This window comes from Danio rerio, chromosome 14 (genome assembly GCF_049306965.1).
Source record: "Danio rerio strain Tuebingen ecotype United States chromosome 14, GRCz12tu, whole genome shotgun sequence".
NCBI classification, from domain to species: Eukaryota; Metazoa; Chordata; class Actinopteri; order Cypriniformes; family Danionidae; genus Danio; species Danio rerio.
The window spans coordinates 49988833-50003728 of NC_133189.1; the positions used below are offsets into that span (position 1 = coordinate 49988833).

The 14896-nt window shown below is 38.9% G+C and overlaps 1 protein-coding gene across 1 annotated transcript in view; it reads right to left on the bottom strand.

The window, feature by feature from the left end:
* Positions 1-556: 556 nt before the first annotated feature.
* Positions 557-14896, bottom strand: part of si:ch211-168f7.5 — a 32043-nt gene continuing 17703 nt past the window's right edge. Inside the window, exons 2-4 of the mRNA XM_005169617.6 lie at positions 11535-11688; positions 6638-6838; positions 557-3224 (exon numbers count right to left, since the gene is read on the bottom strand). Of these exons, the coding sequence (XP_005169674.2) occupies positions 886-3224; positions 6638-6838; positions 11535-11688 (2694 nt within the window). The 3' untranslated portion in view covers positions 557-885. The remainder of the gene's footprint in view (positions 3225-6637; positions 6839-11534; positions 11689-14896) is intronic.

Genomic DNA, 14896 nt, shown 5'->3' on the forward strand with positions numbered 1-14896 from the left:
GCCAATGGGTAAGTAAAATAATCTTATTTCGAACAGAAAACAATTGGCACATTATTGTTTTTTTGCTTATTTTAATGAAATAAAATAAAATCTAAAATAAAATAAAAACTCTATAAAAACGCATGTTTGCGTTGTAAGATATTTAATATAAGCTGGCACGGTGGCTCAGTAGTTAGCACTGTCCCTCACAGCAAGAAGGTTGCTGGTTCGAGTCCCGGCTCGCCTTGTGTTGGTATGAGTTTCCCCCAGAGTCCAAAGACATGCGCTATAAGTGAATTGAATAAACTAAATTTGCCATAGTGTATGAGTGCGTGTGTGAATGAGTGTGTATGGGTGTTTCCAAGTGATGGGTTGCAGCTGGAAGGGCATCCGCTGCGTAAAAAATATGCTGGAAAAGTTGGTGGTTTATTCCACTTTGGTAACTCCTGAAATAAAGATTTAGCTGAAGAAAAAGGATTGAATGATATGAGCTACGACAGCAGATTTTTAATAATCCTATTGTGCTAAAACACTTCACTCAGCAGCAGCAACATATGTCATTGCCAAGCACGTCATATTAAACTGTAAATACTTTTATTAATATTTAATCATGTTTCAGCACTTCAACAATCATTTCAAATTACCTTTTTTTTTTTTTTCAAAGTCCTGAGTATGAGTTCAAACAAAACCTCTTTTTGTATTTGGTCAGCAAATACTTTAAAATGCTTCTTGAAGCATAATATATGTTGATTGTAAAAACAACACCAGCACCACTATGACCATAAGAGTGCACGGAGACACAGCACAGCATGGCATGCAGAAGCATCTAAAACGAGCAGAAAGAGAATATCGGGCTGGGAAAAAAAAGTTGGCAGCTTGGTTTCGCCCATTTAAAAAAAAAAGTCTTTAGTCCTTCTTCTTTGACTTGTGGTTTTTATTGAAACTGAGGGACCTCATGGAGCCAAACACTTTCCGTCCGAGGTCGCGGAACGATCTGGAGCGTGTGAGAGGAGCTGAAGGTGGAGGTGAAGGAGAGAGCGATGGAGACGAAAGAGGAGAAAGCGAATGACTGCTTCCCTCCAAACTCTGAGAGCGAGAGAGATGGAAAAGACTTGCAGTAGAAGAGTGATGTTTCTCCTCCTTCCGAACAAGATTTCGAGCACGCTCCGAGCCTCGTCCTGCACGGCTGATCTCAAACGATGAACGCCACTGATTGCTGTCCCGCTTCTGCGAGTGTGGCTCCAGAATTCCCTGAGACTCGCTTCGAAATAATGCTCTTCTAGACAAGCGGAGGCTTGAGCTCCGACTGTCCCAACTCGTGCCTTTCTTTTTGGAGTTATTTCCTCTGTGATCCTGCCTACTAGATGAAGTTTCCTTTAGTGAAGTGTGCCTCCAGCTGAATCCTCCAGCTCTCACATCTCTCTCATCTTCATCATCGTCATCTTCCTCTTCTCGCCCCCAAAATCGAGTTTCAAAACCTTTCCAAAATTTCCCGCCTTTTTTAGGAGTTTGAGTACTCATTTCATCCTCCCACCCGGAGCCATAGTCTCTTCCCGAATAGCTACTAACTGTTGAAGCTCGGATAAGTTCTCTGGAGGCATGTTTACCCTGGTAAAGTCGCTCCCCATCGCCGCTCCTCCTCCAGCCTCTATCCTGAGGTCTCCATCCCGCTCCAGTGTTCTGTCTTAGGGAACCTCCACGTGGCCGAATCGGACCCTCCAATGGGGAACTGCAAGGGTGAAAGCGTGGAAGAGAGCACTGGGATGGAGAGTCACGGCGAAATACTGATAACTGAGCTGGGGTGAAGGGTGAATTCGAGAGTAGCCTTGGAGGAGAGTGGACCCTGGTGTGGGAAGAGCCTGGGGAGGATCCTGGGTCTGATTGATTATGTGGGAAAGGCAGGATTGGAGAAGACCGAGGAGTGGGACCTGAATTATCTGAACGAGGGCTTCCTGACTGCGACGTCAATGTTGAATGGCAGTCCGAATGGGAAACTTGTAGGCGATGCTGTTGAGATATGTAATCTTGTCCAGTCCAGGTGTTCGACTGTGGTGTTCGATCTAACCCAAACGAATGCTGAAATAAAGACCGAGTGGATTGCATTGTAGGAATGGCACTTGGAGAAGAAGAGCCTACACCTCTTTCTCGTTCACTCCCAAAACATTCGGTATCCAGCTCCACTCCTTCCTCCATCAATCCAAGAACTACAGACCTCGGCAAGCCTGAAACACGAGAGATCTCGCAGACAACTGCTGAGTCCTCATTGAGTTTGGGAGGACTTTCCAAAGCTTTAATTGGAGGACAACCTTCTGCTTCTTCCCTTGAGGCTCCACTCCAATCCAAAGATTTAGAGAATCCCACTGACCCAAAAGATTTCCCAGGAATCTCCAGAGACCCTCGATTGCTCACCGAAGAAGGGCAGGTGGAGATCCTTGGTCTCCTGCTCCAGTTTGGAGTAGTAGTAATGGTGGATGTTGAAGAAGACGGAGATGCAGTTGGCGTGACTATATTTGCAGAAAGATGTCCGCATGATCCTGAGACCTCTTCCTTCACATTTTTAGCATCGACACTTAAAGTCTTGTTCAGATTTGGATTGAGGTTCAAATTCAGATTCAGGTGGAAACTGATGTTGAAATCTTCGCCGGTGACTGAGGGCAAGTTTCCGAGGTTGATGGAATTGCGACTTGCACGTTTCCCAATACTGCTAAGACTAACTCTTGCCGAATTTCCCAGGATTGATTTGCAAGGAGTCATGCTACCTCCGGACAAGCTGGAAGAGGAAGCACTTCTTGGGTGGAGACCCTCATAACCAGTCCCTGCAATGTTTATTTGGGGTCCACGACTGGAAGCTTCTGCAGCCACCCTGCAGTGATGCTGATGGACTAATCGGTTGATGTATTGCTCCAGCTGAGTAAAGGAAGGAGATGCTGGAGGCTGGATTTTTACAGGATTTTCCTCAAGCTCCGACTCCACAGGCTGCTCGGTTTCTGGGCTGGGGGACAGGCGGGTGGGTGAAGGATCCTGGCAGGTGGTGAACAGGGGGCTTTGGAGGGCCACTGCGTGGAGTGGACTAGGGTAAGGGTACACCTCTTTTGTCTTCCGAGAAACTAGGTCAGCACAAAATTTGGGGTCCAGCTGAAGCTGTGGACTGGAGTTGGAAGAGGGTAAAAGAGAGCCAGGGTGAATCCCTCCCAAACTGGAACAAAGGTCTGTCAGGAAGATGAGGCTACTGAGCTCAAGATCCCCTGTTCATAAAAAAAGAGAAAGTTTTAGCATTTACATTCTCTTTAGTTTCGTATGCAATAAATTGTGCTTTAATATATTTACATATACATATTTAATGTATGTAATGTATGTATGAGTTTTCTCTACATTAGATTGTGTCTGTTTAAAGGAATAATTCAGCCCCCCAATAAGATATAATATATCATAATTTACTCTCTCTTCACTTCCGAAGCTTCTGTTTGAGTTTCTTCTGTTTCTTCAGAACACAAACTTTGATATTTTGAAAAAAGCTAGAAACCTGCAACCATTGACTTCAATAGTATTTTTCCCTAATTTTTTAACGTTTTTCCCTACTATGGAAGTCAATGGTCAAGTTTTCAGCTTTCTTTAAAATATCTTTTGTGTTCAACAGAAGGAAAAAACTCAAATTTTTATAACACTTGAGGGTGGACTATCCCTTTAACTTTTTTCTGAGCAAAAAAGGCTCTCATACCTCTACTATGATTCACAGAAGAAATCTACTGGAATGTCTTTCAGTTAAACAATAGTTTATCGACATTTGTCAGGGATATTTAGATATGAACATCATGAAATATAAAAAAAAGTTTACCCATTTGTCAGAAAAATAATACATATTAACTAATGCCAATGTAAAAGTATAATTGTGTTTTAATGTTCATTCTATGTGTACAATCTTACATTTATAAATACAAACTGAGGGTAAAAAAAACTAAATATTATGAAATCACCTTTAAAATGGTCCAAATTAATTAAGTTTTTAGCAATGTATATTTCAAATCAAGAATTAAGTGTTGATTTATTTACAGAAAGAAATTTACTAAATTTCTTAATGGAACATGATCATTGATTAATATTCAAATACTTTTGAGCATTAAAAATAAAAAAATCAACAATCGATTGTTCCCATAAAATGTGTTTTTGACAAAAAATAAACCTATGCAACAAAATTTAGTCCGGTTTGGTTGGTTTTATGGTCCAGTGTCTCAATTAATGCTTATGGACATTGCCTGTTCTTCATTTCAGTGGTCCCCAACCTTTTTATCACAGCAGACCAGTCAACAATTGCCAATTTTATCGCAGTATGGGTGTGCGGGTGGGGATGTATGTAGATTGCTAGGCTACCATCAACTGTTTTCTTACAGGATGGCCAGCTGACAAAACATTGCTGCAAGCTGAAATAATTAGTCCACCGAAATGTGTATATTCTATACAAAGTATAAAGCTGATCTGTCACTCGATGTTACGTGACGCACCATGCACTCAGCATTCTGAAAACTTGAGATGTGCGCGTTGCTCTCAATATTCAATTGAATTCAATTCACCTTTACTTCTATAGCGCTTTTACAATGTAGATTGTATCAAATCAGCTTCACATAGAGGATTATAGTGAATTGAAACAGTGTCAGTCCAGTTTTCAGTGTTTAAGTTAAGTGTGGTTTAATATTCACTGCTGTGAGTCCAAACACTGGAGTAGTCCATCGATGCGCAGCTCCACGGGTCTCGAACTATGCAAGCCAGTGGCGATAGCTTGGAGGAAAAAACTTCACCAATTGGGCAAAGTGAAGAATTAAAAAACTTGAGAGAAACCAAGCTCAGGCACGACCATTTCTCCTATGGCCAAACATCTTGTTCAGAGCTGCAGTTTAGGTGCCGGAGGCTGGAGAAGCTGGATGTCAGCGAGAGGCAGGCACTTTTTTCCAGGGGTTTCAGAACAGCGTAACCGCTACTACGTCATCGGGTGGGCGTGGCCTATCTGTGAATTTGCATAGGTCACGGATTATGCGCAGATTGTGAAAACAACCGTTTGATTCAGATACCTGTACGTTATCGCAGGGGTTTCATGTCCACTGCCTTTTATATGCAGTACTTTAAAATAGCTATACTAATCGCAGGTGTTTCATGTGAAGTCATTGTATGTTATATTAAACAAATTAACTTAAGATTCCTCTCAGATTACATTAATACTGTTATAACTTAAGATACCTGTCCTGATCTCTGGGGTTTTGTGTCAAATACTTTATATATCATATACAGTAACATCAGATACCGGTCCTGATCCCAGGTGTTTCATGTATGATAACTTTTATATTATATACAGTAACATCAGATACCTGTCCTGATCCCAGGGGTTTTGTGTATGATGACTTTATATAAAAATAGAAAATAAATATGTGTTATGTTAATTAACTAAGATAGAGTAAGAAAAATTAACCACGGTTTATAACAGAAAAATGTGGTATTTATTTGTTTAAACATGACTGAATACCATATTTTAAACTAAAAAAACACGGTTAATCTAATGTACCACAACCATTATTATTATTATTTTGTGGTTTACCATGGAAGTACAAAGCCCAGAGACTTTATTGTTTACAGTAAAACGTGGTCGGCTGTTTTTGCTAATGAAATCTTTAAAATATAATATTATAAAAACAAAAAATAACCTGTAAGATTGTATTTTTTCCTTCGTTATCCACCGTGGTAGGTTCTTTATCCATAATAATCCTGTTTGAAATGACCGCGCAAAAAAATAACCTGTACTGCGCATGATCGGTGACCTCTCAGTATTGTTTTTTTTTTTAAGGGGGCGTTTCCCAAACACAGACCGAGCCACTCCCATTTTATGTCGTGGTAATGAAACCCTTGGAATTTAGTGCATGCCGTCAGCGAGAATCATCTGTTCCTGGAGCGTCACAGGAATCAGTCTCATGCTCTCCACTCCTCCATGACCACCACAGAAGCTGCTCAGGATACGGTCTAGACCAGGATTATGGGAACCTTGGAATCATGTCATTGCAGATCTTGATTCAGCGCTTATCAGTCTCTGGGGGCCTTGGATGAGTATCCCCAGGTAGAAATAGAGAAAGAGAATTCTCTTGTGTGAGAATTCTCAATATGTGTGCTTCCATTTGGAAATAACGACCTTGCACGTGGAAAAGACGTGATGTGTGCATGGCTACCATCATTTGCATTCTTCAGCAGTTTATCTTTTTGCACAGGCATGCTGGATTCATCTGATTTGTTGACAACCGGGCGGTGGATCTATTCCTTGGCAGTTTGTGGGTTCTTCACTAGGCCTTTTCCCCTCGCAAAGAAACTTTCCAAAGACGTCTGTTTCTTAGTCATTTTGCTAGCTTGTGGGTTAAATTTTGGCACTCAAGTGACTGAGATGTAAGCAAGAGAAAATGGCCACTTTTCAAAGTAAAATATGGTTTTGACACAGATAATAAATAAATATAGATTTCTTGTGCAGCCTGGTACCACTTGATCCATGGCCAGGGGGTTGGGGACCACTCCTTTAGTTTTTTACCCTCAATAAATGCTTACTGCTGTTGTACGGTTTCTGCAATTTTTTCATCTTTGTCCTATTTCATTTATGCAAATGTACAAATTAATGATTAAAATGTGGTACCAGTGGAAAAGGGTCTTCTGTCGTGTTTATCCAATGTTCCCTCAGGAGCGTCTGCACCGTGAGCTTCAGCCTCCCTCCAGTGTGTAGCGCTGTGATCCAGAGACCGAGGCCTGCAGCCGACTCTCACAGAGCCTCCAGGAGCCTCGCTGGACACCGAGAAACACGAGTCTGACAGTGAGCTTCCACTGACCGAGTAAAAACCTGACCACAAAAAAAAAAACAACCACACAATGAAAGATGAGCTGAGAGCGAGCAGCGCCTCAAGCTGACACATGATATAAATGATGGGACTGCCATTAAAGCCAGAGTTAATGTTTGCCAGAGAAAAGCGAGAGACCTGCCAAAAACAGAGAAACAATGTGTCATGGTGAAGTTGAAAGGTCAACACTGAATCATTTGTTTCAAAACTGAGCCTCCGGCCATTCAAACTCATGAGTCATATACGCTTGTGTGAAATGGATTACAATTTCATGCGGGCCTCGTTTCTCCTGGAAAGCTAAGAGGAAAATACTTCAGATTTTGGCTTTCACTGATTATTTATTTTCCCCGCTGGCTGACGAATTTCTGCTTTTTGTTTAAGGTTTCAGTGCTGAAGTGTTATGTTATTGCTAAAGTGTGTATTCTTTCCAACATTATGACTGAATTGAGGCAACTGCAAAGAGATAGATTTTCTGTAAACAGGGTTTCTGCAGATATCAAAATATCAACTTTAAGACTTTTTAAGACCATTAAGTATTAAATTTAAGACCTGTATCACAATATCAAAAACATGCATACACATAAAAAGAGAATGCAAAATAAAGGTAAAATAAATGTATTCAAATTGAACAGTACTAAAGACAGGTTAGATGTACCATTGAACTACAGAAAAAGAAAAAAAAAACATCTTAAAGCTGATTTATACTTTCGCCTGGCGCTGCATTCCGCACCTCACGAAACAGACTTTTATACTTGACACGTTCACCATTAAGATATTCTTTTAAATGACAGGGAATGGTCAACAGAAACAGACAGTACAATCAGACGGATAAACAGAGTAGAAAGTTTCCGGAACTACGTCATATCATTAATATCACTGAAGATTTTTAAAAGAATTATTTTTTATTATTTTTAATAATTATAAAAAATTTTATAACCATTCAAGATGTAGGTTAAAACATCTTGACAAAAAACAAAAAAAAAGATCTTGACAAAAACAAAAAATACTAATACTACTAATACTTTCCTTCTTAGACTTTACAGACCTGAAACTTGCCTACAGCACTTATTCATTGTTGCTCTTATAGTTGTGTAAATTGCTTCCTTGTCCTCATTTGTAAGTCTATAAGTCTGTAAGTCTAAATATTTTTTATTATGGCAAGAATTCATTCATTCATTCATTCATTTTCTTGACGGCTTAGTCCCTTTATTAATCCGGGGTCGCCACAGCGGAATCCAGCAAGTTTTTACGCAGCGGATGCCCTTCCAGCCGCAACCTATCTCTGGGAAACATCCACACACACATTCATACACTACGGACAATTTAGCCTACCCAATTCACCTGTACCACATGTCTTTGGACTGTAGGGGAAACCGGAGCACCCGGAGGAAACCCACGCGAAGGCAGGGAGAACATGCAAACTTCACACAGAAACGCCAACTGAGCCGAGGTTCGAACCAGCGACGTTCTTGCTGTGAGGCGACAGCACTACCTACTGCGCCACTGCCTCGCCCCTATGGCAAGAATAAAAGCAAAAAAAAAAAGGTACACACTAAAAATACTGACTTTCTTTTTGCCCACTCAAACATTCACACATTACTATCTGGCTAGTTTCTGTCCTCTACTTATAAGATAAAAAGGCAATAATGGTCCAACATTCCTGACCATTATCACCAATAAAGCCTAGAAATTGTGCATCGATACATTGTAAACTGATGTGTTCATACATTCCAGTTATCAAACATATATTTTGTTACTTCATTTTAGTTTGTACCTTTTTTTTTTTTTTTACAAAAAAATGTTTTAAATTCAAAATTGTAACATAAACATCAGTGTAAAACCTATGAATTGTGGAAAAACATATTCTGTAGTATTGTTTAGAGTTGAAGCTGAGTTGAACTGTTCTTTTTGTGTGAATGCTGAGGAAACGGTAGTACATTCACTTTGGTCATGTCATTACATTCAGGAGTTTTGGAATAATATGCATTTCTTTTGAAGAGTAAGCTGTAGAAGAGTAAAAAACATACACACGGCATTTGAAAGCATTCATTCATTCATTTTCTTGTCGGCTTAGTCTCTTTATTAATCTGGGGTCACCACAGCGGAATGAACCGCCAACTTATCCAGCACGTTTTTACGCAGCGCCGTAACCCATCCCTGGGAAACATCCCCAAACACTAACCCAGAGCACCCGGAGGAAACCCACGCAAACGCAGGGAGAACATGCAAACTCCACACAGAAACGCCAACTGAGGCATCTTTAAGCAATGCCTGCTAAATTATGTTATTTAAATGTATAATAACATTTCACAACACATGTATTTATTCTTTAAAATAATAACTTCCACAAACTTTTAACAGTATTTTTTTCCATTTTTGAGGCTTCAGGTTAGTCATCCATCGAACTGAACACAACACAATGCCAGGAATAACCAGCTGTGACGAAATAATTATATAACTCTCCAAATGCCAAATACTAAAAAGGGAAACAATACAGCAGAACAATGACTAATAATCAAGAGCTTTGGAGGAGCACCTCGACACGGCATGGTTCAACAGCTCTTCAGCCTTGATTAAAGCTCTGAACACACAAAACAGACACGAGTGCTCTCTTATGAAATTATTTTGTGCCAGTAAAAAAAAATGAATGTAGCTTAATATACATTCCCAGAAAACATCAAAAATATACCATCACAAAATAAGAAAAACACTGAATAAAATGCTCTCCAAATATGCTTTCAAGAGTTCACACTTAGCTAATGATTGATAATAAAGCTAGTTTGGCGTGCTGTCTCGGGAGAGAGCCCTGAGCTTATAAGATCCTCGAGCCCTGGGCTCCCTCCCGTTGCAAGGCGAGAGTGGAGTTTGAGCTCAGGTAGATCTCGATGACTCCCCCTCTTGCTTGTTGTAGCTAAGTGTCAGATATGGATGCTGAAAGGTGTACTCAGAGTTTAGCTAATGTATTTGGATTAATTGTTTAGAGTGAACTGTGGGAGGAAACCGGAGGACCCGGGGAAAACCCACGTGACCACGGGGAGAACGAGCAAACTCCGCACAGAAATGCCGTCTGGTTTGGAAAGGAATTAAACCAGGGGCATTCTTGCTGTGAGGCAACAGCGCTAATCGCTGGCCACCGTGACGCCCGTTTGAAAGGAGGGAAAGTAGTGTTGGGTGGGGGGGTTTCTTCAAGACGAAGATATTAGCCCCTTTCACACAGTGATACCGGTAAATATCTGGAAAATTTCCGGAACGACTTTACCGGTATATTGAAAAAAGCGCTGTTCACACAGGCGAGGACGTTACGGACATTTTCCGGAAAAGAGCATTCACACATCCATTCCAAAATACCGGTAAATTCTGACATCATTCACCACAAATGAGCTTTAAACGGCTGCTTGTAAACATTTGACTAAATTACAAACTCTGTGGATGATCAATATTGTGAACAACTTTCGCAGGATCACTTTCGCATGTCGAGATGTTCATAATATGTGCGTGTACAGGCGCTCACAGGTTGTTTCACAGGCACACGCAAAGCTTGAAGGTAAACAAACAACGGCTTATCATAAGCATCTCATCGATGATTATTTACACAGTTGGCATTAAGAACATATAAACGTTATCTGACTAACTTCTAGCAGCTAAATGTGTCTGGAAAAATATTCAAAGGCTTTTATTCTCATAAACCGCGCGGACGTAAATGCGTCTGACTGTTGTGATTGGCTAAAGCAGACGTCTCACGTCAGCACATTCTAGACGTGCACACGCTTATTACGGCAATCTTCCTCCTGCATTCACACAGCGCAGTATTCCGGCAAATTGCCGGTAATGTTACAACTTCTCTTTCCGGAAAATAGCCAGAACGAATTTACCGGTATTTTCAAAAAGGACCTGTTCACACATACAACCTTTCCGGAAAATTGCCGGCAGGTCTGTATGTTTGAAAGGGGCTATTGAGATGAGAAAAGTCTGGTTATTTATAGTGAGTTAGGAATCGTCTGAGAGGATAATCAGTCATTAGCTAAAGTTGGAACAGCTGTGAACAATCATAAGCACGTGATCCTCTCGAAATTTGTTTATAAATAAACTTCACTTATTCTTTAACAATTTTCAAAGATTTGTTTTGCAAATCATCATTTGAGTATGCAGTTTAGTGAGTAATCCTTACCATATTTTGGTACAAACATCAGTGGGTGGCATTAACAGTGGTCGACTCTGATTGGCTAGATTTTGATGGACAGCTCTGACAGTGTGTAGAGAGTTATTGATGGCTGCTTTCAAAGAACTGCTTCATGAAGCTTTGAATCGTTTATGAATCTTTTGTTTTGAATCAATGGTTCAGAATGCATTTCAAACTGGCAAGGTCGTGTAAATTTCAGCAAACGTAAAGCATACTCACACTATGCTTTACGAACCGTGCCCATGCCCGTTTCCTGGATCGTTTGAGAAGTGTGAGTGCTCTGAATCGGGCTTAGGCACGGTTCACTTGGTCAGCCCTGGCAGGTTGGAAAAGGTGTGCCAGAGCGCGGTTCACTTGGGCTCAGGTGCGATACGCTTGTATCGAGTGCAAAGCACACTATGAATGATTGATTTAGTAACGCAAACTTCCCTCTTGCTCCATTTATTTTACGCTTTGTTCATTTTTACTGGCACAATTGTAACTCTATACTCTTCTAAATGAATGTGGAGGATGAGCACCTGAGCTGGGTCTGGAGTCGCTGCCAGTGAAGTCTGGAGTTGGAGAGGAAAGCAGATCAGACGGGACGTCCCAGGACAGAGTGGACCAGCGGGAGCTTATGCCCTCTCCTGTAGAGGCCAGACAGGACAGGTCGGGGTTTGTAGGAGACAGACTCTGAAACAGATGGAGGAGTCCTGTTACTACACATGCAAATCTTGTGTGTGTGTGTGTGTGTTCACATTGCATCTGTAGATAAACACTAATCTATCATGATGATGCATCCCAGAGAGAAGCAAAGCACCGCCTACTCACCTGTCAATCAAGACCTGCATTAAAACAAAGGGCTTTTTGTAAACAGCTTTGAACATCCAGTGTCATCCAATAAAAAAAATGAAAAAGAAAATGCATGCATGAGTCAGTGCACAACATTACAGAATATCAGCTTCATATCCAGGTGCAATGTGAAATATGCTGTTTAGAGCTAAAGAAAATGTATATACACACTTATTCTGACCACCTACATTTGAAAATATAAAAGAATAAGTGTTTATTCCTTCATTCATTTTCTTTTTGGCTTAGCTTTATTAATCAGCGGAATGAACTGCCAACTTATACAGCGGATGCTCCTCCAGCTGCAACCCATCACTGGGGAAACACCCATACACTCTCATTCACACATGGACAATTTAGCTTACCCAGGTCACCTATAGCACATGTCTTTGGACCTGTGGGGGAAACTAGAGCACCCGGAGGAAACCCACGCAAACACAGGGAGAACCAGCGACCTTCTTGCTGTGAGGCGAAGTGGGGTTATTTTAACATGATTAAATCTAAGCAGAAAATTGATACTTAATATTTTATTTTCACAAAAGTACTTTGAAAAATCTATCGGAATAAAATGAATTTAACTATTTACTTTAATTTTATTATAATATATTAAATTTATATATATCATTGTGATGCAAACACAAAAATGCTAAAAGAAAATCTCATATTTGAGCTATGTAATATTGTTAAAATAGAAGTAATATTGTTAAAATACCCCAAGGTTAATGCAATGAGTTATGTAATTGTTGTCATATAAATAACTTAATAATGGTGGAAAAGGGTTAAATAAATAATGATTTTTAGAGTATATATATATATATATATATATATATATATATATATATATATATATATATATATATATATATATATATATATATATATATATATAAATGTATGTATATACATATACATACATACATATATTTATTTATACAACAGTTCTGGCTGTTCATTCTGCTGTGGTGACCCCAGATTAGGGAAAAGCCGAAAAGAAAATAAATGAACGAATATACAACAGTTCTAAAATCTGATTGGGTGAAAGCTGTGAGATATTCCATTAACAGCACTCATACAGCCTCTTCACCATTTTGTATTACTCCGCCCACTAACAGTGACAGCAGATTAATAAACTCACTACAGTTTGACAAATAGTGCAGCTGTTGGACAACATAATGTACTTTTGAGGCTTTTTAGATGAGAATGCGGTTGTTTAAATTCCAACTATGCAGTTTATAAGGATAGTGCCTATTTTAAATATGTATAATTTCTAATATTCACCGCGTTTACGGCCATCAGTCTGCTATACTGAGCAGAGCAAAGACAGCTGACTTTGTCCATCCTCAAGATGGCGTCAGTGACCACATAATAACTCCTTAAAGGAGAAAAACTATTTAAGTAAAAAAAAGAAAGAAACGCCCGTATGTGTTTAGCGTTTTCCTTATCGCAAACACTTCTGTCATAATTCTAGAGACATTTCCCAGTATTTCTCTGTTGCAATCGAGATATCACAATAAATAACCCTGAAAAAGCTAAAGCAGCACAATCACTCCCAGATTACCAGAATTAAGCAGAAAACAGTACAGAACATACAAAGTTTGATTCTAATCTATTAACTTGAAAAAACTAACTAAACCGAAAAGAAAATGAATGAAATGATAAAGTTTGCTGCTTTAACTAAGGTCGATTGTGTTCAATATTGAATAGAATAATGTCTTAATGCAGTGTGATTCTACATTTAACATATTGAATTTTTGTCATTTAATACTGTTCGACTCCACCGAAAACCTTAAAGTGTTGTTTATTTCAGTTTTGTTGTTTTGTTATTTTGCTTTGTTTATTTTATGCAGATGCACTCGCCTACAAATTCAATCAATTCCAATTCCAATCAATATAAAATTAGTAATTGTTACCAAATGGAGTCATCTAGTAAAACTATATTCATATCACAATATATATATATACGTAATTGTATATAAATATATAAGAAATTAAGAAATATAAGATATAAGAAATTTTAAGAAATGCTGGACTTTCGCGAGTGAGTTGCTGCCGCGACGAGGCGGGGTGGAGGATTACGACACTGGCTCAGCATCATGACATTTATTAGTCATCTACGATGGATGATTTCATCGTCTATCGACCAAACCCTAATCTATATATATATATATATAAATATATATATATAAATATATATATATATATATATATATATATATATATATATATATATATATATATATATATATATATATTTATATTTATATATATATATATTTATGTATTTATTTATTTAAGACAACTTTTAAAGATTTTATAAAAGCATTAAATTTATATATTGTTAATAATCTTTTTCTAAATAATAAGTAAAGAAATATTTAGTAATAATGTACAAATATTTGCCATTGCTGTTAAGGTGAGAGAAAGTAGCTAAATAGTTTTGTTTATTTATTATATGATAAACTGAAATGTGACACCAATGCAATGTTTTTTTTTTCTTCCTCAAAAATGTCGTTTTCACAATTCTTTAGGACTGCATTGGGGATTGAGTGGATTGAAATTTTTAGGGAGCAGTTATTACATTAACTACGACTAAACTAACCAATCAAAACAGATCTCTCTTACGCTTCATCAATATGCATTACCACTGACGACAATCAATGACACATGCAGTCCTGAAATCAGAGACGCTCTCCTCGAAATACGACCACAACTGCATGCATCTGAGATGTAAACAACACATCGTCTCGGCTGACCTCTTGTGTTCAAATAACTTGAAACGAACGCTAATACCAGGATGAAAGTCATTTATCAGTGATGTATATATTTACAAAACAGTACACCTGTAGGAGGAAGCCACAGCATTAAGCCTGCATTTCTAAACAGTCTTTAACAGAGTCTCATGAAGGCAAAGCTTCGGTTAAAGTTCACTCAGAAGTTTTAACTCTCTTATCTGCATGAAGTGTTTCACTGTTCCTGATCCCAAACCTCCCCCTTACACAATGAGTCTCCCACTTCTGAGGAATCCCATCAAACCCTGAGACTATTGTGGTTT